Genomic DNA, 26434 nt, shown 5'->3' on the forward strand with positions numbered 1-26434 from the left:
ATTGGCTTACAGAGCCCACATGACTGTCTCTCTTATATATGGCTTTGTGTTGGAGTTTATACCTGTTTGGTTTACTGTCTCGTACTACCTTGCACTAAGGAGATCTCTGAATGGAGTTTAAAAGAATAACTTGGGGGAATAACTTGGGGTCACAATACATCTATATTTAGATCTATTTTGTTTATTACAGGTATTTATATAGGACCAACAATGTACTTCACAATCTGTACATTACACCAGTTCCTGCCCTCAGGTTTCTAATCTCCCATACATTCAAATACTATGGGCAATTTTGGACAGGAAGGAGCCAATAAGCCTTCCAGCATGGAGTGTGGAGGGAAACCATGCAAGCACAGCAAAAACATGCAAACTCCATGCAGACAGTGTCCTGTCTGGGGTTCAAACCACAGGCAGAGTTCTGCAAGGTACAACCAATAACCACTAAGCCATATATATTCCTCAAGTTTGCAATTTATACATACACGATATTACCAAATGTATTGGGACACCTGCCTTTACACGCAAATAAACTTTAATGGCATCCCAGTCTTAGTCCGTAGGGTTCAAAATTGAGTTGGCCCACCCTTTGCAGCTATAACAGCTTTAACTCTTCTGGGAAGGTTTCCACAAGGTTTAGGTGTGTGTCTATGGGAATGTTTGATCGTTCTTACAGAACAGCATCTGTGAGGTCAGGCACTGATGTGGACAAGAAGGCCTGGCTCGCAGTCTCCACTCTAACTCATTCCAAAGGTGTTCTATTGGGTTGAGGTCAGGACTCTGTGCAGGCCAGTCAAGTTCCTCCACTATGGACCTTGCTTTGTGCACTGGTCCAAATCATTTGGTGGAGAAAAGCTTTCTGCCAGAGATCGCTTTTCAGAGGGGTGGCAAGGGCTACCAGATGTGAGAATGAGCACTTAGCACACTATACTGCAGCCAATCTGATCAGAAATATCAGATGCCAAAAGTGATGGTAAAGGATACAACTTTTCTAATTAAAAAATATATATGGTATATATACACTCACCAGCTACTTTATTAAGTACATCTGGTCAATTGCTTGGTAACACAAAATACTAATCAGCCAATCACATGGGAGCCACTCAATGCATTTAGGCATCTAGACCTGGTAAAGACAACTTGCTGAAGTTCAAACTGCGCATCAAAGAAAAGGGATTTAAGTGACTATGAACGTGATATGGTTGTTGGTGCCAGATGGGCTGGTCTGAGTATTTCAAAAACTGCTGATCTGCTGGGATTCTCACACACAACCATCTCTAGGGTTTACAGAGAATGGTCTGAAAAAGAGAAAATATCCAGTGAACGGCAGTTGGGTTAACGAAAATGGTTCAGGCTGGTGGTGGTGTAATGGTGTGGGGGGGATATTTTCTTTGCACACTTTGGCCCCCTTAGTACCAACTGAGCATCATTTACACTTCACAGCCTACCTGAGTATTGTTGCTGACCATGTCCATCCCTTTATGACTGCAGTGTACCCATCTTCTCATAGCTACTTCCAGCAGGGAGTAGCAGCTGAGTGTTTATAACCTTGCAGGGAATGCATTAAAGTGGTTGTAAAGGCTCAAGTGTTTTACCTTAATGCATTTTTTGCATTTAGGTAAAGAAAAACTTTCATGTTCACCTTGTAGACAGGCTGCCTATGGGTTACTTAGATAGTGGCTGATCCAGGCTGGGAAAGGGTTAACGCTTTGCTATGCTGTTCCCGGGCTTTTTGGGCCCAGCCTATCCGCCCAGTATTATAAAAAGGGGGAAGGCCGGGGTCCAGTTCCTGTTTTTTTTTGCCTGTTCCCAGTCAAAAGAAGATGTGATTGCTGTTGAGGAGGACTGCCGCACCCTGCAGTCTGACGGAGGCACTGGGAGTCCAGAGATCTTCCAGCCTTGGACTATTACCTTTTAGAGGTATACCTGGGCAACCTAGAGAGATAATCAGGAGGATGCTTTAGTGTATTTGTTCATGTTGGACTGTATTGCCAAAGCCTTGCAGTAAAAGTTGCATCAACTGTTCTATGCCTGGTCTGAAGTTCTTTAAAGGGGTGCATGATAGTTCCTGGTGTATCAAAAGTACTAGGGTCAGTAAAGCACATGTGGGGTATGGAGTACAGAGACTATTACAAAAGGTCTACTCCGCAAGTCAAATAGGTTGCTATGGGTAACCAAGAACTAGCACAGGTACATGCAGCCAGTTACTGTATGAAGCGTGGTGCCTAATGTAGATGATGGGTCTTTTGGTAATGAGGGGGTTGGTGTTCTGGCTCTCCCCAGCAGTCGGCCTTCTGTACCTACCGGGAACGAACCCATGTTACAGAGATCCATAGTTTGGCAACACGGTACGGGAAGAAAGGAGTTAACCACTTGCCGACCGCCTCACGCATATATACGTGAACAGAGCGGCACGGGCAGGCAAAATCACGTTCCTGGTACGTGATTGCCTTCCCGCGGGCGGGGGGTCCAATCGGACCCCCCCCCCAGTGCCAGCGGCGGTCGGCTTTTGTCTGGCAGCGATCAGAGATGAGGGGGAGGCCATCCAATCGTGGCCCCCCCCTCGCGATCGCTCCCAGCCAATGAGAAACATCCTCTGCCTCTGTATAGTACACAGAGGCAGAGGATGTGATGTCATCTCTCCTCGGCTCGGCAGTTTCCGTTCCGGCGCCGAGGAGAGAAGACAAGTGAGTGCAAAAAACATACACACACACACACAGTAGAACATGCCAGGCATACTTTACACCCCCGATCGCCCCCAATCACCCCTCCCCCCCCCCCCCGTCAAACTGACACCAAGCAGTGTTTCCCCCCCCCCCCCCCCCCGATTACTGCATTGGTGTCAGTTTGTGACAGTTAGAAGTGGTAGGGCAGTGAGTATTAGCCCCCTGTAGGTCTAGGATACCCCCCTAACCCCCCTAATAAAGTTTTAACCCCTTGATCACCCCCTGTCGCCAGTGTCACTAAGCGATCATTTTTCTGATCGCTGTATTAGTGTCACTGGTGACGCTAGTTAGGGAGGTAAATATTTAGGTTCGCTGTCAGCGTTTTATAGCGACAGGGACCCCCATATACTATCTAATAAAGGTTTTAACCCCTTGATTGCCCCCTAGTTAACCCTTTCACCACTGATCACCGTATAACTGTTACGGTTGACGCTGGTTAGTTCGTTTATTTTTTATAGTGTCAGGGCACCCGCCGTTTATTACCGAATAAAGGTTTAGGCCCCTGATCGCCCGGCGGTGATATGCGTCGCCCCAAGCAGCGTCAGGTTAGTGCCAGTACCGCTAACACCCACGCACGCAGCATACGCCTCCCTTAGTGGTATAGTATCTGAACGGATCAATATCTGATCCGATCAGATCTATACTAGCGTCCCCAGCAGTTTAGGGTTCCCAAAAACGCAGTGTTAGCGGGATCAGCCCAGATACCTACTAGCACCTGCGTTTTGCCCCTCCACCTAGCCCAGCCCAAGTGCAGTATCGATCGATCACTGTCACTTACAAAACACTAAACGCATAACTGCAGCGTTCGCAGAGTCAGGCCTGATCCCTGCGATCGCTAACAGTTTTTTTGGTAGCGTTTTGGTGAACTGGCAAGCACCAGCCCCAGGCAGCGTCAGGTTAGCGCCAGTACCGCTAACACCCACGCACGCAGCATACGCCTCCCTTAGTGGTATAGTATCTGAACGGATCAATATCTGATCCGATCAGATCTATACTAGCGTCCCCAGCAGTTTAGGGTTCCCAAAAACGCAATGTTAGCGGGATCAGCCCAGATACCTGCTAGCACCTGCGTTTTGCCCCTCCGCCCGGCCCAGCCCAGCCCACCCAAGTGCAGTATCGATCGATCACTGACACTTACAAAACACTAAACGCATAACTGCAGCGTTCGCAGAGTCAGGCCTGATCCCTGCGATCGCTAACAGTTTTTTTGGTAGCGTTTTGGTGAACTGGCAAGCACCAGCCCCAGGCAGCGTCAGGTTAGCGCCAGTACCGCTAACACCCACGCACGCACCGTACACCTCCCTTAGTGGTATAGTATCTGAACGGATCAATATCTGATCCGATCAGATCTATACTAGCGTCCCCAGCAGTTTAGGGTTCCCAAAAACGCAATGTTAGCGGGATCAGCCCAGATACCTGCTAGCACCTGCGTTTTGCCCCTCCGCCCGGCCCAGCCCAGCCCACCCAAGTGCAGTATCGATCGATCACTGACACTTACAAAACACTAAACGCATAACTGCAGCGTTCGCAGAGTCAGGCCTGATCCCTGCGATCGCTAACAGTTTTTTTGGTAGCGTTTTGGTGAACTGGCAAGCACCAGCCCCAGGCAGCGTCAGGTTAGCGCCAGTACCGCTAACACCCACGCACGCAGCATACGCCTCCCTTAGTGGTATAGTATCTGAACGAAACAATATCTGATCCGATCAGATCTATAATGGCGTCCCCAGCAGTTTAGGGTTCCCAAAAATGCAGTGTTAGCGGGATCAGCCCAGATACCTGCTAGCACCTGCGTTTTGCCCCCTCTGACACTAAACACTAAACGCATAACTGCAGCATTCGCAGAGTCATGCCTGATCCCTGCGATCGCTAACAGATTTTTTGGTAGCGTTTTGGTGAACTGGCAAGCGCCAGCGGCCTAGTACACCCCAGTCGTAGTCAAACCAGCACTGCAGTAACACTTGGTGACGTGGCGAGTCCCATAAGTGCAGTTCAAGCTGGTGAGGTGGCAAGCACAAGTAGTGTCCCGCTGCCACCAAGAAGAAGACAAACAGGCCCGTCGTGCCCATAATGCCCTTCCTGCTGCATTCGCCAATCCTAATTGGGAACCCACCACTTCTGCAGCACCCGTACTTCCCCCATTCACATCCCCAACCAAATGCAGTCAGCTGCATGAGAGGCATTTTCTTTATGTCCTCCCGAGTACCCCTACCCAACGAACCCCCCCAAAAAAGATGTTGTGTCTGCAGCAAGCGCGGATATAGGCGTGACACCCGCTATTATTTTCCCTCCTGTCCTCATAATCCTGGTCTTTGCATTGATGAATGTTTTGAACGCTACCATACACTAGTTGAGTATTAGCGTAGGGTACAGCATTGCACAGACTAGGCGCACTTTCACAGGGTCTCCCAAGATGCCATCACATTTTGAGAGACCCGAACCTAGAACCGGTTACAGTTACAAAAAAAAGTGTAAAAAAAAAAAAAAACCCACAAACAAAAATATAAAATAAAAAAAAATAGTTGTCGTTTTATTGTTCTCTCTCTCTCTATTCTCTCTATTGTTCTGCTCTTTTTAACTGTATTCTATTCTGCAATGTTTTATTGTTATTATGTTTTATCATGTTTGCTTTTCAGGTATGCAATTTTTTTATACTTTACCGTTTACTGTGCTTTATTGTTAACCATTTTTTGGTCTTCAGGTACACCATTCACGACTTTGAGTGGTTATACCAGAATGATGCCTGCAGGTTTAGGTATCATCATGGTATCATTCTTTTCAGCCAGCGGTCGGCTTTCATGTAAAAGCAATCCTAGCAGCTAATTAGCCTCTAGACTGCTTTTACAAGCAGTGGGAGGGAATGCCCCCCCCCACCGTCTTCCGTGTTTTTCTCTGGCTCTCCTGTCTCAACAGGGAACCTGAGAATGCAGCCGGTGATTCAGCCAGCTGACCATAGAGCTGATCAGAGACCAGAGTGGCTCCAAACATCTCTATGGCCTAAGAAACCAGAAGCTACGAGCATTTTATGACTTAGATTTCGCCGGATGTAAACAGTGCCATTGGGAAATTGGGAAAGCATTTTATCATACCGATCTTGGTGTGGTCAGATGCTTTGAGGGCAGAGGAGAAATAGACCCCAATTTTTTCAAAAAAGAGTACCTGTCACTACCTATTGCTATCATAGGGGATATTTACATTCCCTGAGATAACAATAAAAATGATTTAAAAAAAAAATGAAAGGAACAGTTTAAAAATAAGATAAAAAAGCAAAAAAATAATAAAGAAAAAAAAAAAAAAAAGCACCCCTGTCCCCCCTGCTCTCGCGCTAAGGCGAACGCAAGCGTCGGTCTGGCGTCAAATGTAAACAGCAATTGCACCATGCATGTGAGGTGTCACCGCGAAGGTCAGATCGAGGGCAGTAAATTTAGCAGTAGACCTCCTCTGTAAATCTAAAGTGGTAGCCTGTAAAGGCTTTTAAAGGCTTTTAAAAATGTATTTAGTTTGTCGCTACTGCACGTTTGTGCGCAATTTTAAAGCATGTCATGTTTGGTATCCATGTACTTGGCCTAAGATCATCTTTTTTATTTCATCAAACATTTGGGCAATATAGTGTGTTTTAGTGCATTAAAATTTAAAAAAGTGTGTTTTTTCCCCAAAAAATGCGTTTGAAAAATCGCTGCGCAAATACTGTTTGAAAAAAAAAAATGAAACACCCACCATTTTAATCTGTAGGGCATTTGCTTTAAAAAATATATAATGTTTGGGGGTTCAAAGTAATTTTCTTGCAAAAAAAATTATTTTTTTCATGTAATCAAAAAGTGTCAGAAAGGGCTTTGTCTTCAAGTGGTTAGAAGAGTGGGTGATGTGTGACATAAGCTTCTAAATGTTGTGCATAAAATACCAGGACAGTTCAAAACCCCCCCAAATGACCCCATTTTGGAAAGTAGACACCCCAAGATATTTGCTGAGAGGCATGTCGAGTCCATGGAATATTTTATATTGTGACACAAGTTGCGGGAAAGAGACAATTTCTTTTTTTTTTTTTTTTGCACAAAGTTGTCACTAAATGATATATTGCTCAAACATGCCATGGGAATATGTGAAATTACACCCCAAAATACATTCTGTTGCTTCTCCTGAGTATGGGGATACCACATGTGTGAGACATTTTGGGAGCCTAGCCGCGCACGGGACCCCGAAAACCAAGCACCGCCTTCAGGCTTTCTAAGGGGGTAAATTTTTGATTTCACTCTTCACTGCCTATCACAGTTTCGGAAGTCATGGAATGCCCAGGTGGCAAAAAAAACCCCCAAATGACCCCATTTTGGAAAGTAGACACCCCAAGCTATTTGATGAGAGGTATAGTGAGTATTTTGCAGACCTCACTTTTTGTCACAAAGTTTTGAAAATTGAAAAAAGAAAAAAAAAAAGTTTTTTCTTGTCTTTCTTCATTTTCAAAAACAAATGAGAGCTGCAAAATACTCACCATGCCTCTCAGCAAATAGCTTGGGGTGTCTACTTTCCAAAATGGGGTCATTTGGGGGGGGGGGGGTTTGTGCCACCTGGGCATTCCATGGCCTCCGAAACTGTGATAGGCAGTGAAGAGTGAAATCAAAAATTTACACCCTTAGAAATCCTGAAGGCGGTGATTGGTTTTCGGGGCCCCATAAGCGGCTAGGCTCCTAAAAAGTCCCACACATGTGGTATCCCCGTACTCAGGAGAAGCAGCTAAATGTATTTTGTGGTGCAATTCCACATATGCCCATGGCCTGTGTGAGCAATATATCATTTAGTGACAACTTTGTGCAAAAAAAAAAAAAAAAAATTGTCACTTTCCCGCAACTTGTGTCAAAATATAAAATATTCCATGGACTCAACATGCCTCAAAGCAAATAGCTTGGGGTGTCTACTTTCCAAAATGGGGTCATTTGGGGGGGGTTTTATGCCATCTGGGCATTTTATGGCCTTCAAAACTGTGATAGGTAGTGAGGAGTGAAATCAAAAATTTACGCCCTTAGAAATCCTGAAGGCAGTGATTGGTTTTCGGGGCCCCGTACGCGGCTAGGCTCCCAAAAAGTCCCACACATGTGGTATCCCCATACTCAGGAGAAGCAGCTAAATGTATTTTGGGGTGCAATTCCACATAGGCCCATGGCCTGTGTGAGCAATATATCATTTAGTGACAACTTTTTGTAATTTTTTTTTTTTTGTCATTATTCAATCACTTGGGACAAAAAAAATGAATATTCAATGGGCTCAACATGCCTCTCAGCAATTTCCTTGGGGTGTCTACTTTCCAAAATGGGGTCACTTGTGGGGGTTTTGTACTGCCCTGCCATTTTATCACCTCAAGAAATGACATAGGCAGTCATAAATCAAAGGCTGTGTAAATTCCAGAAAATGTACCCTAGTTTGTAGGCGCTATAACTTTTGCGCAAACCAATAAATATACACTTATTGACATTTTTTTTACCAAAGACATGTGGCCGAATACATTTTGGCCTAAATGTATGACTAAAATTGAGTTTATTGGATTTTTTTTTAGAACAAAAAGTAGAAAATATAATTTTTTTTCAAAATTTTCGGTCTTTTTCCGTGTATAGCGCAAAAAATAAAAATGGCAGAGGTGATCAAATACCATCAAAAGAAAGCTTTATTTGTGGGAAGAAAAGGACGCAAATTTCATTTGGGTACTGCATTGCATGACCGTGCAATTAGCAGTTAAAACGACGCAGTGCCAAATTGTAAAAAGTGCTCTGGTCAGGAAGGGGGTAAATCCTTCCGGGGCTGAAGTGGTTAACAAGTGCACACATGAGGTCCGAGCCAAGTGCACAGCGGGACCCCATTCTGAAGCTGGGAGTGAGGTACCACACAGGTACGCTAGACTGGTGGAGAGGGCATAGGCTCAGCAGTGTCCCTCCTAAATGCGTCATACATTGAGGAAGGTGTGTAGTGACATGGGACAGGGGTTTTAGAGGAACTCTGTTCTTTTATTACTTATCTATTATCTATTCATGCATGGCACAGACTTTATTACAGGTAAGTGATGTGCCAAAAAAAAAACAAACATCAGCTTTAACCACTTTCATGACCGGGCCTTTTTTTGCTATTCAGCACTGTGCTACTTTAACTGGCAATTGTGCGGTCATGCAACACTATACGCCAATGAAATGTACATCATTTTTTCACACAAATTTTTTTTGTGGTGGTATTTGATCACCACTGTTTTTCTTTTTTTCTTTTGCTATATAAATGAAAAAGGACTGAAAGTTAAAATATAAATATATATATATGTGTGTGTGTATGTATTTTTTTCTACTTTCTATTATGTAGCATATCCTATAAAATCAGATTTCTTCATAAATTTAGGCCAAAATGTATTTAACTACATGTCTTTGGTAAAATAAAAAAAAAAAAATCCCAATAGGTGTATATTAATTGGTTTGTGTGAAAGTAATAGTGTCTACAAACTATGGTATATACAGTATCTCACAAAAGTGAGTACACCCCTCACATTTTTGTAAATATTTTATTATATATTTTCATGTGACAAGACTGAAGAAATGATACTTTGCTACAATGTAAAGTAGTGAGTGTACAGCTTGTATAACAGTGTAAATGTGCTGTCCCCTCAAAATAACTCAACACACAACCATTAATGTCTAAACCGCTGGCAACAAAAGTGAGTACACCCCTTTTGTTGCCAGCGGTTTACAGGGGGTGATCAGGTATTTATTTTATTTTTTTACACTGTTATTGCTTATACAGTAAAGATCATTGTATAGGCAATAGTTTTATGTGACATGAATGGGTTTACCATTCCTGAACAGCTTGCTTTTTGTTGTGATCTGTGATTGGCTACACATGATACAGGTAGACAGGTACTGTAGGGGTTAAATTCTACCATTGGTCTCCCGTCACCTACATTGACTATCAGGGTGGCCTCGGAAGTCCTGCCTAATCAGACACACACACCGGAATGAGGAGCAGAGACTTGTTTATTGGGCGTGTCTCATCAAGTTAACCACTTCCAGCCCAAGGACGTCATATGACGTCCTGGATTTTGAGTGGGGATATTTGAATGATGCCTGCAGCTGCAGGTGTTCCGTCTGATTAGGCAACCCTGCAAATCTTGTAACAGAAGTGACGTTCTGTCACAGCCATCTTGTTACACCCCACACTCAGCCGCAGTAAGCCTACAATCTGAAGTCGCCAAGCGGACATCTTTTTACATCCACCGAAGTCTTGCATTTCACACTTATTTTTACCAGTAAACTGAGCTTATATCATGAAATACAGTATTTAGAAGTCAGTGACACTGTTTTGATGATGAATTTTAAAAGCAGCGGTCTTCTGTCAGATTAGCAAACGTGTGAGATCAGCAGGCTTGTCGTTGCAACTTTTTATGTCGCACAGTATTTGCGCAGCAATTTTCAAACACTTTTTTTTTGGAAAAAAAAACAGTTTCATGCTTTAAAAAAAAACAAAACATTAAAGTTAGCCCAATTTTTTTGCATAATGTGAAAGATTAAGTTACGTCGAGTAAATAGATACCTAAAATGTCACGCTTCAAAATTGCACACACTCGTGGAATGGCAGGAGGCTTTAAAATTGTTTGCTGGTTACATGCTTTGAGTTACAGAGGAGGTCTAGGACTAGAATTATTTCTCTCGCTCTAACGTTCGCGGCGATACCTCACATGTGTGGTTTGAACACCGTTTTCATATGTGGGCGGGACTTACGTATGCGTTCGCTTCTGTATGCTAGCACACGGGGACAGGGGCGCTTTAATTTTTTTTTGTTAATTTGACTTTTATTTTTTAGTTTGATCACTTTTATTCCTATTACAAGGAATGTAAACATCACTTGTAATAGGAATAGTGTATGACAGGTCCTCTTTACAGTGAGATATGGGGTCAATAAGATCCCACATCTCACCTCTAGGCTGGGAAGCCTGAAAGAAAAAATAAATAAACGATCTCGGCTTCCCAGCGGAGGCGGCGCCTCGTTTGAATGCAGAGGCCGGGCATGATGTCATAACATCGCGCCCGGCCTCCGAACGATCATAGAGATTCCAGCGACCATCTGGTCAGCCGGAAATCTCTATGATCACCATCCAGGCCAGCAGATCCATTCTCAGACTCACCGGTGGAGGCGGTGAGTCAGTAGAAGCACCAGAGGGTGGCGGGAGAGGGGAGCGTCCCCTCCCGCCGCCCTTAAGAATGATCAAGTGGTGGAACAGCCACTATAACCATTCTTATGGTGTAGGGAATTGCCGGCTGAAAAAGCCGATATCTGAATGATGCCTGTAGCTACAGGCATCATTAAGATATACCCCCACAAAGTCAAGGACGTCACTGGACGTATCTTGGGCGGGAAGTGGCTAGAGTCTCTGCTAAAAAAAATATAAAATGTCTGAGGGTTCTGAGTAGTTTTCCAGCAAAAAAATGATGATTTTTACATGTAGGAGAGGAGTACCAGAATAGGCCCGGTATGGAAGGGGTTTAAGTATTCAAAAGAAGGTGGGAGGTGACATCTCTGGCCACCAATTAGGTCCAATCACAGATCACAACAGTAAGCAAGCTGTTTATGCATGGCATATCATTGATGGCAGGTTGTTTACATTGTTATCAAGTGATCGCTATGACCGATCATAGCGATCACCTAATACTCGGTTCCCGATTACTGGTGACTGCAATCCATTGTGTCTGGTGGAAACAGCGGTCACAGGAGGGGCGCAGTATAATTACTGTGGTGGTTCGGAAAGTGGATAAAGTAGAACTAAAGGCAACATTTTTGGATAGAATAAAGGAGGGGGATGTTAAAATCCCAGTTAGCTTTTTTTTTTTGTCATCTGTGTGTCATCTGGGGAGATTTCCCTTCACTTCCCAAATCCATCCAAAGTCCAGGATATCTGGTTGACACTAGGGTCCCCAGATACAATGTCCCCCTTGGAAGATTCCCCTGTATTACTCTTCTGGGGAGTGGGGACAGCCCATCATTTGGGATCTTCTTACATGATGAATAGAGAAGATGAATCTCCCTAATGGGAGCACAGACAGAGGTAAAAACCTGACACGTGTTCTAATCCCTCCCCACTCTATCCAAAACTAAAGAAAAGTTTTGCCTTAAGTTATACTTTACACTACAATTTAAATCCAGAAGCAATATATTATTTTGAGGTATAGATACACTCTAACTATTTTGAAGGACAATGTTGGTCTTATGTCACTCGCCATTTTCTCCATAGGTATTAGAGCTGCTTGTCTTGGCACTGCTGCTGAATTTTCCAGGAGGATTTCTGACCTGCCTGGAGAAATGGTTACCCAGAGTTAACATCCATGGTGTCTGATCAAATGAAATATGATCATATTTATGAACAAAGTATATCAGCGCAGCTGATCAATGCAAAACACTCAATAATGTTCTAATCTTGCCTCACTTTGATCAAATTTGATCCAAATCGTCTAAATCTGTTGGAAAGGAAGTTATGGCTATTCATTTGTGTTCTGATTTGATAGTTTTTATTGAATGGCACATTAAACAGGTTATCATTTTCAAAATGTGTCTGGCTACCATAAAGCAGATTGTACAATCAAATTGTAATGTGCGTGGTGAGCTATTGGGTTATCACAGTGAGGAGGGGGTGGGGCTGAGCCACGCTCTGTGTGTCTTATGAACAGACAGAGATGGCTCGGGAGCGAGCACACATAAGTGCCACCATAGCATAGCTTGCTATGGGGACACTTAACGGGGGGAGGGGCCCAGAGCGTCGGCAGGGGACCCAAGAATAGGAGGCTTGGACCTGCTCTGGGCAAAACTAATCCACAGAGCAGGTAAGTTTGACATGTTTGTTACTTAAAAAAGAAAAAATGCCTTTACAAACACTTTAAGCTTACCACACACATTAGAATCTGATTGTACAATCTGCTTTAGATCTACTTAAGTGATAAAACTATAATCCTGCCATTTTATAAAACTCGAGTTTAGCCACATCTGAAGTATTCTATCCAATTTGGGTCACCAGTCCTCAGGAAGGATGTGCTGGAACTGGAGAGAATCCAGAGAAAGGTAACCAAGCTAATAAGAGGACTGAAGGACCTCAGTTACAAGGAACAACTGCAAGCATAAAATGCTGAAGAAGAGGCGCTTGAGAGGAGATATGATCGCGATACACAAATATCTTAATGGTGAATAGAATATTCAGTCTCAGGGAGTGTAAAAAGACACAGGGCCACACAATGAAATTGCAGGAGAAGCAGATTGGGGGGGGGGGGTTACTGTCAGTGCAAGTAGGATGTGGAATTCACTTCCACAATTGGTGGTGTCAGCTCAAAGTATTCATAGTTTTTAAAATGAACATACTCACACCTACACCCGCACAGGTTGAACTGCATGGACTGATGACTTTATTCGACCTTACCAACTATTCTAACATCTATCAGAAAAGATTGAATGGAAAAGAAATTGATAATTTATCAAAGGCCATTGTAAAGCCTAGCACATACGATCAGAAAATTGGACAAAAAATACTGCTTTTGAATTGATCGTACGTTAGTACACAGCTTTCGAGAGCTGATCGCGACAGTTCATCTGAAATTGTCCCAAGGGACAAACACAAAATATTATCGTACGATTTTCGTATAAGCAGTACAGTATTCGTCCGATAAAATCGGAAGAAAAAGACCACGCATGCTGAGAAACAAATGAATACATTACATCACTTCCCAAGTTGTATTCTGTTGTACCTCTTCATTTTCGATATGAGACTAGCGTGCAAGAAAAAAAAAAAGGACAATCATTTGTCTGATATTCTCATCATGTGTACCAGGCTTTAGATCCACCAAATTCTATGTAGTACCAGGGCCTCTCTGATTGCATACATATTGATTGGATAATGTGATGTGTGGTGCTGCACTGTTGCAAGTAGAAAACTCAAAACACATATACATATACATATATATATATATATATATATATATATATATATATATATATATATATATAAATATCTAAATCTCCAATCAGATATGCAAATGAAACACTGCTCATAGTGTAAAACGGATCAGCATAACGTGAAATCAGTTATCAATTAAACTATGAAAAGTCCAGAAAGTGCAATATCTGAAAATAACAATGGTGTAGTAGATAAAATCCAAATGACAGTGCTGAGGGTGCTAAAGGGAAATGAGTGAAGTGCTGAATTCCCTCTTCCACTCCTGTGTAGTGACACCTAAGTGCAGGGTGGCCTCTCACCTTACTGCTGTAAGGTAACAGCATATGAGGATAATAATGGAGATCATGGATGATATAATCAATCTCACTGTGGGCTTCTATGAATGGATATAACCGACTTCCTCTAGGGGGCCTTATTCTCCTGGTAGCTGATTCCCACTGGGATAGATGTATTACAGTGCCTGGAAAAAGTATTCACACCCCCTGAAATTTTTCACATTTTGTCATGTTATAACCAAAAACTTAAATGTATTTTATTGGGATTGTATGTGATAGACCAAAACAAAGTGGGGCATAATTGTGAAGTGTAAGGAAAATGATAAATGGTTTTCAACATTATTTACAAATAAATATCTGAAAAGTGTGGCGTGCATTTGTATTCAGCCCCTTTACTTTGATACCCCTAACTAAAATCTAGTGGAACGAATTTCCTTCAGAAGTCACCTAATTAGTAAATAGATTCCACCTGTGTGTAATTTAATCTCAGTATTAACACAGCTGTTCTGTGAAGCCCTCGGAGGTTTGTTAGATAACCTTAGTGAAAAAACAGCATCATGAAGGCCAAGCAACACACCAGACAGGTCAGTGATAAAGTTGTGGAGAAGTTTAAAGCAGAGTTAGGTTATAAAAATATATCCCAAGCTTTGAACATCTCACAGAGCACTGTTCAATCCATCATCCGAAAATGAAGAGAGTATGGCACAACTGCAAACCTACCAAGACATGGCCGTCCACCTAAACTGACAGGCCACGAGAGCATTAATCAGAGAAGCAGCCAAAAGGCCCATGGTAACTCTGGAGGAGCTGCAGAGATCCACAGCTCAGGTGGGAGAATCTGTCCACAGGACAACTATTAGTTATGCACTCCACAAATCTGGCTTTTATGGAAGAGTGGCAAGAAGAAAGCCATTGATGAAAAAAAGCCCATTTGCAGTTTGCGAGAAGCCATGTGGGGGACACCGCAAACGTGGAAGAAGGTGCTCTGGTCAGATGAGACCAAAATTGAACTTTTTGGCCTAAAAGCAAAACGCTATGAGTGGCGTAAAACTAACACTGCACATCACCCTGAACACACCATACCCATCGTGAAAAATGGTGGTGGCAGCATCATGTTGTGGGGATGCTTTTCTTCAGTAGGGACAGGGAATCTGGTCAGAGTTGATAGAAAGATGGATGGAGCCAAATACAGGGCAATCTTAGAAGAAAACCTGTTAGAGTCTGCAAAAGACTTGAGACTGGGGCGGAGGTTTACCTTCCAGCAGGACAATGTCCCTAAACATACAGCCAGAGCTACAATGGAATGGTTTAGATTAAAGCATATTCATGTGTTAGAATTGCCCAGTCAGAATCCAGACCTAAATCCAATTGAGAATCTGTGACAAGACTTGAAAATTGCTGTTCACAGATGCTCTCCATCCAATCTGACAGAGCTTCAGCTATTTTGCAAAGAAGAATGGGCAAAAATGTCACTCTCTAGATGTGCAAAGCTGGTAGAGACATCCCCAAAAAGTCTTGCAGCTGTAATTGCAGTGATAGGTGGTTCTACAAAGTATTGACTCAGGGGGGCTGAATACAAATGCACGTCACACTTTTCACATATTTGTTAAAAACAATTTATCATTTTCCTTCCACTTCACAATTATCTGCCACTTTGTGTTGGTCTATCACATAAAATCCCAATAAAATACATTTAAGTTTTTGGTTGTAACATGACAAAATGTGGAAAATTTCAAGAGGTGTGAATACTTTTTCAAGGCACTGCATATATGCTTCTTTGGAGCTGATATATGTTTTAGGAGTCCTTCCCGGGCCTACCCATATGGTATATAGAAGGAAAAAGGGGTGTAGAATAGTGTAATATTGTAAAACCAAAGGTACTTTATTCAAAAAAACAACAGTGGATGTACTCACATAGCATTTGAAAAAAAAAAACATAAAATCCACGAGCGGCGAGCTTGTATACCGATGTCACTTCTGGTGTGCCTGTCTTTCCCAACGCATAGCGTCACGCCCACGTGACTTCATCAGGGGAAGAATAAAGTACCTTTGGTTTTACAATATTACACTATCTGGGACCCCTTCTTTCCTTCCATATACCGTATGGGTAAGCCTGGGAGGGACTCCCAGAACATACATCAGCTCCAAAGAAGCATATATACAGGTGAACTCTATTTTCTAATTAGGCGACTTCTGAAGGCAATTGGTTCCACTAGATTTTAGTTAGGGGTATCAAAGTAAAGGGGCTGAATACAAATGCACACCACACTTTTCAAATATTTATTTGTAAAAAATGTTGAAAACCATGTATCATTTTCCTTCCACTTCACAATTATGCTCCACTTTGTGTTGCTCTATCACATACAATCCCAATAAAATACATTTAAGTTTTTGGTTGTAACATGACAAAATGTGGAAAATGTCAAGGGGTGTGAATACTTTTTCAAGGCACTGTAATACATCTAGCCTGGTGGGAATCAGCTACCAGGAGAATAGGGCCCCCTAGAGAAAGTCAGTTGTATCCATTCATAGAAGCCCACAGTGAGATTGATTACATCCCCAGGATCTCCATTATTATCCTCATATGCTGTTACCTTACAGCAGTAAAGTGTGAGACCATCCTGCACTTAGGTGTCACTACACAGGAGTTTCTGCACAGAGTGGAAGAGGGAATTCAGCACTTCACTCATTTCCCTTTAGCACCCTCAGCACTTAGGATTTAATCTGTGTCACAATATTATTAATACTGCACCATTGTTATTTGCAGATATTGCACTTTCTGGACTTTTCATAGTTTATTTGATAACTGATTTACCTTTATGCTGATCAGTTTTACACTATGCACAGTCTTTCATTTGCATATCTGATTGGAGATATATATATATATATATATATATATATGTATGTGTGTGTGTATTTTGGGTTTTCTACTTGCAACAGCGCAGCACCACACATCACATTATTTTACCTTTTGGTTTTGGATTGACCATTTCAGTGATTGCAGCTGTTAGTTTCAATATTTATATTTATTTTGATAGCGTGGGAATACTACTTTATCCGTATATTTATTGGATAGTTTAGATAGATTCTATATTGGATAGTTATGGTAAATCAGTTGATTATACAGTCAGGTGACTATGGTGATCCCATGTACATGATTGTTTGAGACTCTGCCAGAAATCAGACAGGTGGATGTAGAAAGTTGCAGGATTGTCTCAGCATGAGAAAATATGTGAAAAGAAATCGGATAAGATGGGCTGGGGGGATCCAGGGTAAGGTGACAGTGGAATGGAGTGTGTGTAGGCACCTTTCCCTGTCCTCACGATGACACAGCACGTTCCTCTATTATACAATGATGTAAGCAGGAGTAATGACAAGTTTCCTTCTTCACAAACTTCTGTCCCCCCCTCCCCTCCCATATCCATCCCAGCCCATACCCAGCCAGCCCCTCCATTCATCATTGTAATACAGAACCTGTGCATGACTTAGGAGTGGGCGTTTCCTGCCTTTATAGACACGCCCTCCAGCTGTGCCCCTTTCAGTAAAGTGACTGCTCAGGTCCCTCCCTCCTGTCAGCTGAACGTTCTATCCCCGCCCATTGGTGTGACAGTGTTCCCTTATTTCCAGGTGATCGGGCGCTTTCCTGCTTGTGTAATGCCCGGTGTACAGGAGACAGGACCTGTGATGGCTGAGGAGCTGGAGGAACAGTGAGTATACCATGTAGTCTTATCACATACGGTAGTAATACAGCACAGCTGATCACCCACACAAAGGGTGGGTATGGATAGGCCCGTGTTTGTTACACAACCCAGGGAGCAAAACAAACTGCTGAAATCAGCCAGCACAGACATTCATCGGTATCATTCTCAGATATTCGTTACATTGGGACATTTCTGGTGTCGTTATGTTACATCTCTGGGATTGTGTACTGATCTGATGGGGAACAGAGTCATCCCTGATAACTGTCACACTACACAGAAAAGTATCAGATTTAGGGCTCAGGGGTATGTGTGCTAGTATGACTCCAATCACATTGTATGTCCAATCACACACAATGATTCTTCATTCCTGCTTCTATTATCATAGACATAGATAGCTACAGGTGGTTCTATGGGAAAGTGGAGGCTATAATACTAACACACGGTGCAATCTGATTGTACACTTTCCTTAAAGCTGGCTATACAAATACAATCTCCTTAACCGCTTGACCTCTAAAAGATTTACCCCCCCTTCATGACGAGGCCATTTTTTGCGATACGGTACTGCATTACTTTAACTGACAATTGCGTGGTTGTGCGACACTGTACCCAAATACAATGTAAAATGTATGTCCTTTGCTCATAAATAGAACTTTCTTTTGGTAGTATTTGATCACCTCTGCGGTTTTTATTTTTTGTGCTATAAACAAAACAAAACAAGAAATTGATATATATATATAATTTATTTATTTTTTACTTTCTGCTCTAAAGCACATCCAATAAAAAAAAAAAAAAAAGTCAAAATCAATGCCTTACCTACTGACAGAACAGCAATCTGCCTTGTTTACATAGGCAGATCACAGTTCTGGCTCTCTGCCTAACGATCAGTGGGTGCCGGCGGACATTGAGTCCATGGTACCTGCAGATCAGCTCCCGCTGTGACACAGCGAGAGTGGGTCACCAGCAGCGTGCATGCGTGTCCCAGACCTGGAAGTGCAGGATCACGTACTGGGTACAGGATCCTGCGCAGGAGAGACACCTTGCCACCGTATGTATACAGTCAGCAAATGGTTAAAGCTGGCTATACAGGATACAATCTGCTTGTACACTCTCCTTTAAAGCTGGCTATACAAAATACAGTCTGATTGTACAATCTCCTTTAGCCTGGGTTCACACATCTGCGGTGCGAATTGAAGCTCAGGTTTCACTGGGGAGATAAAAATCTCCTGTTCAAAGGTTCATATGCGTTTTAGCTCCGGATCAGTGAGCAGGGAGAGGGGAAGGTGTAGTGAGGAGAAGGAGAAAATCCATGTTCAGAACACAATGCATCTGCGAAGCAGATGCGTTCCCATAGAAGATAAGGGGCTCGTAATTCGCACCGCAATGCCCAGAAAACGCACACGTTTTTTGTGCAATGCGCAGTGCAAATGCCACGCACATATGTGAACCAGATGCATTCATATGAATGTATTTTAAAATGTCCTGCGAATTAGATGCGGTGTAAGCCGCTTCTAATTCGCATAGGTGTGAACGGGGGCTTAAAGCTGGCTATACAAAATATAATCTGATTGTACAATCTCCTTTAAAGCTGGCTATACAAAATATAATCTGATTGTACAATCTCCTTTAAAGCTGGCTATACAAAATATAATCTGATTGTACAATCTCCTTTAAAGCTGGCTATACAAAATATAATCTGATTGTACACTCTCCTTTAAAGCTGGCTATACAAAATATAATCTGATTGTACAATCTCCTTTAAAGCTGGCTATACAAAATATAATCTGATTGTACAATCTCCTTTAAAGCTGGCTATACAAAATATAATCTGATTGTACAATCTCCTTTAAAGCTGGCTATACAAAATATAATCTGATTGTACAATCTCCTTTAAAGCTGTCTATACAAAATATAATCTGATTGTACAATCTCCTTAAGGCTCAGTTCACACTAGATGCGGCGCAAATTCACAGCGAATTTGCACCACATCTAAATCGCAGCCCTGTTCATGCAAACTGATTGTGTGAGTGTATGTTAAGTTAACAACACCCCACAATCAGTGTGCAAAGCACAGCTCTAATGGTGCGGACCAAAAAAAAAGGGTCCTGGACGAGTTTGGTCCGAATGCGATACAAATTCAGCCATACAGTTTGTATGGCTGAAATTTGCATCGCACAGACATCACATGTGATCTGCACAGCAATGTGGTGCGAAACACATGCGATGTCGTCTGGCATAGCACTAGTGAGAACGGGTCCTAAAGTTGGCTGTGCAAAATACAATCTGGTTATACAATCTCATTGTACAATCCCCTTTAGATCTACCATTAACTATGTAGTGCAAGGGCCTGCCTGAATGAATATGGATTGTCTAGGTCTGTCCTTATATTAGTTATAGTAATGCTAAAGAAATCATATAGAGATAGTATAATCTGATTGTATTGTGTATGGCCTGCTTTAGATCCATAAACAACTATGTAGTGCAAGGGCCTGCCTGAATGAATACACACTGATTGGGTAGATTAGGTAGGTCGTCATAGTACATAATTTTGATAATGTTGTTTGTACAAAGATTGTATGGCCAGATTGTATGTGATCTAAAGACTAATATTTTAAAAATGTCTCGGGTTCTGAAGAATTTTCCTTCTGTCCTTAATTCAATTCTGCCCACTCTGGCACCCTTTTAAATAGTTAGGAATGCTTGGGGGGAGGGGGGATGGGGTAGCGGGAAAAATCGGCCATCGTGCAACCACTGTCATGGTGGTCACATGAGCAAAAGCCAGGCCTGCCAGCTAGCAATCAATTTACCTTGAACCAAGAGCTGTTTTTCACAGCTCAGTCTTTGTGTTGCCACCCAGCAACGCATATGTGTGGGTGTTAAAGCCTACCCTTATAGCACAGCACATATGTGTTGGGCAGTTGGAAAGGAGTTAATATTATAATACGTGCACATTATAAGTAATGATATCTAATTATAATTAACATCCTACTGACCACATAGCACATACTGGATTTGTGGTGGCAAGGAAGGTGTGCTTTAATGGCCACACATTGCACACAGGCGTCTATGATGGCTGAGGTTTTCTGTGCTGAGGGAATGTTCACCGAGTGTTCCCAGCGCAGTGATCAAGCTGCCCCGATCTCTAATTATGATTGGGACATGGTGGGACAGGCTACTGTTCATGTGACCGCTGTAACAGCACCGTACAGTTTGCATCAACGCCAGGCAAGACAGCAGACCTGCACATTTTTGGCTCCTCTGCCATTGATCCTTGAGCTTTGGTGTGAATGGACCCTGAGGGCTAGTTCACACCAGATGCAGTCCAGTGCATTTTTTTTATTCTTCATCAAAAATGCATACACAATGTTTTTCATGTATTCCAATGGCCCTAGTTCACACCAATGCAGTCCGTTCCAGTCAGTTTATGGCGCAGAAAAAAAAAGTAGAACACGCTGCATTTTTTTCTGCACAGAACTGTACTGGGACATCGCAAAACTCATCAAAAACGCACCAGAACAGAGTGCGGTGTGAACTGTAAGCAACAACGTATCCAGAACGCATCTGGAGTGCTTCTTTTGTGGTGTGAACTGGCCCTGAAAGTGAAAGCCGATTCTATAATAGGTTTCAGGTCCCCTTTCCAGACCTGCCGGGCTGTGTGCTCGGATAAGGATCTGGTATGGATTTTGGGGGGACCCCCACGCTGTTTTTTTGGTGTGGAGGTTCCCCTTAAGATCCATACCAGACTGAAGGGCCTGGTATGCTCTTGGAAGGGGGAACCCATGCCGTTATTTTTTAAGAAATTGGCGGGGAGTTTTTCCTAAAGATTCATACCAGACACAGTGCCTGGTATTGTCGGGGATCAAAGTCGGATCCCTGTTCATTGACGTTGGACGCATGTTGGACTTCAAGTAACAGGGCAAATTCACATCCAAAGTGGTACGACTGTCATGTCATACCAGTGTGAACCTGGCCTTAGTGAACAAACAGCATCATGAAGGCCAAGGAACACACCAGACAGGTCAGGGATAAAGTTGTGGAGAAGTTTAAGGCAGGGTTAGGTCATAAAAAAATATTCCAAGCTTTTGAACATCTCACGGAGCGCTGTTTAATCCATCATCCAAAAATAAAGCGTATGGCACAACTGCAAACCTACCAAGACATGGCTCTCCACCTAAACTGACAGGCCAGGCAAGGATCAGAGAAGCAGCCAAGAGACCCATGGTAACTCTGGAGGAGATGCGAGATCCACAGCTCAGGTGGGAGAATCTGTCCACAGGACATCTATTGGTCATGCACTCCACAAATCTGGCCTTTATGGAAGAGTGGCAAGAAGAAAGCCATTGTTCAAAGAAAGTCATAAAAAAGTCCCATTTGCAGTTTGCGAGAAGCCATGTAGGGGACACAGCAAACATGTGGAAGAAGGTGCTCTGGTCAAATAAGACCAAAATGTAACTTTTTGGCCTATAAGCAAAACGCTATGTGTGGCTGAAAAAAACACTGTACATCACCTGAACATCCCATCCCCACTGTGAAACATGGTGGCGGTAGCATCATCATTTTGTGGGGATGCTTTTCTTCAGCAGGGGTAGGGAAGCTGGTCAGAGTTGATGGGAAGATGGACACAGGGCAATCTTAGAAGAGCTTCAATGGAATGGTTTAGATCAAAGCATTTCCGTGCTTCATGTTAGAATGGCCCAGTCAAAGTCCAGACCTAAATCCAATTGAGAATCTGTGGCAAGACTTGAAAATTGCTGTTCACAGACGCTCTCCATCCAATCTGACAGAACTATTTTGCAAAGAAGAATGGGAAAAAACGTCACTGTCTAGATGTGCAAAGCTGGTAGAGACATCCCCAAAAAGACTTGCAAATGTACCGGTAATTGCAGTGAAAGGTGGTTCTACAAGGTATTGACTCAGGGGGGCTAATTACAAATGCACACCACACTTTTCACATATTTATTTGAGTAGCGGTACCCCCGTAGGGGCTGCTGGTAGTTGTGGTCTGTCTGTCACCCTGCCCAGCCAGGCACACAATTTTTTTTCAGTCACTCCCAGACAGAAAACAGTCCATGCACTTTGTTATATTTATTGGGGGAATTCAATTTGGATGGGAATAGGGTAGATATAAGATGCCCAGTGGATCAAAAGACAATGTAGGGACTGAAACTATATACATCTTCATTATATACACCATCTCCTCTCTTTCTCCAGCACATCACTTGATTACTGATCTCACTCCTCATCACATCACTTGATTGCTAAACACACTCTCCAGCACAAACTTGCTTGCAGATTATCACTCCCCAGGACTATCTAGCACTGAAATGCAGGCCTGACACTGGCTCAGCCAGACCCAAAGCAATTGCCCTTTGGAGGCAGGGACCACGTGCCCCTTTGGTGTAGCCAAAATGAAGGTAGTCCCAGTGCTAGCTGTCCCATGTGGCTACTGATTCCAGCACCACCTCTTTAGGCCCTGCCAGCCCTCCTGGCTACAGCTGCCTCTTTCCACTGCCTGTGCCACCACAGTCCACTCCACTGGATCTGCACCCATCCCAGTCTGCAATCTCCCTGTCCTCTCAGGCATGCCTCCCCAGTCCTTCTAACTGTGTGTCACTCACCAGCCCTCCTGGCTGCGGCCTGTTCTTCCTCCTTGGAGACTTGCTTGGCAGTGCTCTCCTGCTGTCTTCTCCTTGCTCCCGTGCCACCTGTCCAGAACACTTCCATTTGTTGTAAGAAGGTCCTGTCCGCACCTGTGCCAAGGCCCAAGATCACCCCCCCACCCCCAGACTGGGGAGCTCCCTCAAAGGCCACGACAGCCTAACACTCCATCTCCAGCTTCCACCTTGAATGACTCCTCCCCCAGCTGGGCTGACTGAGTATTTAAGGAGGCCTGCCCCTGCCAATCCAGATTGGGGATTGGTCAGGCTCCTCAGAATACTCCAGGCAGCTCCACCTCTCCTCCTTCCTTTCCAGAAGATTCCAGCATGTTCTGGAAAGAAGTGGGAGGTCTCGGTGATGCTGCCTGTGAGTCACTCAGCTCTGCCTGAGTCACTCCCAACCCAGATCAAAAAAACATGAATACTTTTTCAAGGCACTGTACATTCAATGAGAGGTGGCCTTTGTGTGCTGGTCCCTGCTTTCTTATTTTACATCTATCCTCTGCCACCCTCCTCATACCCCTGCAGGGGAAATCTTCCAGTACAGTGGGGGTTAACCACTAGCCGACCAGGCGCCGCAGTTATACTGCAGCAGGTTGGCATGGCTGCGCAAATCACCGTAGCTATACGTCACTTCTTTATGATGCCGCCGGAGGCACGAGCCCGCATGTCTCCGGAGCCAGTGCGTATGCCCGGCGGGCGCGATGACCACTGGGCAGCCGCAATCGCTCGTGACAGAGCGAGAACCCAGATCTGTGTGGGTAAACACAAATCCCGGTTCTCTCAGGGGAGAGGAGAGATCGTGTGTTCATACTAAGTAAGTAAGTACTAAGTATTAACACCGTTCTCTCTCCTTCCCTAGTCAGTCCCAGCCCCCTTACAGTTAGAACACACCTATGGAACACAGTTAACCCCTTGATCGCCCCCTAGTGTTAACCCCTTCCCTGCAAGTAAGACTTATACAGTAATCAATGGCTATTTTTATCTCTGATCGCTGTATAAATGTCAATGGTCCCAAAATAGTGTCAAAAGTGTCCGATCTGTCCGCCGCAATGTCGCAGTCCTGATAAAAATCGCAGATTGCCGCCATTAATTAAAATGACCCAAATCTATAACCTATTTTGTAGACGCTATAACTTTTGCGCAAAGCAATCACTATATGCTTATTATTAACCAAAAATATGTAGAAGAATACATATCCGCCTAAAATGAGGAAAAATTTTTTTTTTTTTTTTTTTTTTTAAATTGGGGATATTTACAATAGCAAAAACTACAAAATAGGGGATAGAATTTATTCAAAATTGTTGCCCTTTTTTTGTTTATAGCACAAAAATAAAAACTGCAGAGGTGATCAAATACCTATAACAAAGAAAAAAAAAAAAGGGAACTGGGGCTCATCCTCAATAGACTCCGGTATCCTCAGGTGAAAAAAATTGGAGCCTCAAAAGTGCCCTCACCCATTTAAAAGGATCCGGTTCCACCGGCAACCTAATGAGTATCCTAATAAATCTACTAAGGATCCTTAGGTGTAGTTGTCCTCTGAATATGGCATATATGCATAAAAATCTGGAAAGAATCCAAAGCAATTCTTCATAAAGAACAAACCGGTGAAAAGCTATTGATCATTTATTGATAATCCAATTAATTTAACCATTACAAAAATCGTGAAAAAATCTACAGATATCTCCAACACATAGTTAAAAAGGACATAAAGTCTTAATAAGACACAGGTGGCCACCAATTGAAGATCACACCATGCATATCCCTCACAAACACACATACACCGTCAATCTAGAGCCAATCTTAATTGCAGATTGAAAGGTGATATCCTAAGTGCACTGAATCACTAGTAAATAAGTGGAAGAAAGGAGTTACTTTCCGTAGACATTTTGAAGTGTTCATTCAGGATATTCATGGAAAAAGAAGCTTTTTACAATTTCAAATGCTAGTGCAGTGTAAAAGCGTCTTAAGCCGCTATATATACTATGTAACAATGTCAGTAGTGTAACCATCAGGTATACGCTGTAGCTGAAGATCAAAGGCTAGTATAAGATATGTAACATGAAGATTTATCGTAGGTGACTGGCTGGATATGCTGGAAATGATTCCTTGTAAAGGTAATAGAAATACAATACAGCTCACCGTTTCTTTATGTATCTGGCCGATCACAGCCTAGGCAACTGGTCTTGATGTTTGTAGTCCATCATTCATCATCCCGGTGTGTGTGGGGAAGCTCAGATGCGGAGTGCAAGGTGAAAGTAGTTTCCTCCGTCAGGAATTGATGTAGTTATCCGTGTCCGGAATGGGGAGGGGGGGGGAGGGAATCCCCAAACTGAGCAGGAGTTCACTGCGGGTGATGGACCAAGACCGTGCCGCTGGTGATGGTTACAGCAAATTCTGCTTAGAGGTGAATAGTGGCGGCCCGAGGAAGGTAGAGGGGGGATCCAAAATGGCATTTGAATGGGGGTCACCATGTCCTCACCACCGATACCATGATAGCATCATGGTGATCAAATACCACCAAAATAAAGCTCTATTTGTGGGGAAAAAAGGACATACATTTTGTTTCGCACGACCGCACAATTGTCAGTTAAAGCGGCGCAGTGCCGTATCGCAAAAAAATGGCCTGGTCTGGAAGGGGGCAAATCCTTCCGGGGCTGAAGTGCTTAATACAGCCACTGGACCTGTCATAGGCACTAGTCAAAAGTGCAGACTATGCCCACTTTTTTTGCCTCCATCCCCCATTCATAGAAGGTGTTCTATAGTTTCCAGCGATGAAAAGTGATCTATGAATAGAGGAGGGGCGAATGAGTCCACCTCCTCTATTCATTGAGCACTGTTTTTTGCTCTAAACTGTAGTGAACCTGTCCCTTTGATAGGTCCGGTGGCTATATTAACCTCTATAGCACCAGGAGATTACCATTATGGGGAAATGGGGGGGGGGGGGGGGGCGGACAGAGGACAGAAGATTTCAACTGACATAGCAGCCACCAGCACAAGGGACGCTTCTCATTGAATTAAAGTACTGTCTCTTGTGCTGATTAAAATATATATATATATATATATATATATATACACACACACAAATGTATTCATCAGTTTAGGCCAGTATGTATTCTTCCACATT

At 43.2% G+C, this 26434-nt stretch overlaps 1 protein-coding gene across 1 annotated transcript in view; it reads left to right on the forward strand.

Moving 5' to 3' along the window:
* The first annotated feature begins 17504 nt into the window (after window positions 1–17504).
* The window catches only part of ABHD4 (abhydrolase domain containing 4, N-acyl phospholipase B), a 43050-nt gene continuing 34120 nt past the window's right edge, over window positions 17505–26434 (forward strand). Inside the window, exon 1 of the mRNA XM_073632062.1 lies at window positions 17505–17659. Within this exon, the coding sequence (XP_073488163.1) occupies window positions 17607–17659 (53 nt within the window). The 5' untranslated portion in view covers window positions 17505–17606. The remainder of the gene's footprint in view (window positions 17660–26434) is intronic.

This window comes from Aquarana catesbeiana, linkage group LG01, assembly GCF_042186555.1.
Source record: "Aquarana catesbeiana isolate 2022-GZ linkage group LG01, ASM4218655v1, whole genome shotgun sequence".
In the NCBI taxonomy this organism is placed as follows: domain Eukaryota; kingdom Metazoa; phylum Chordata; class Amphibia; order Anura; family Ranidae; genus Aquarana; species Aquarana catesbeiana.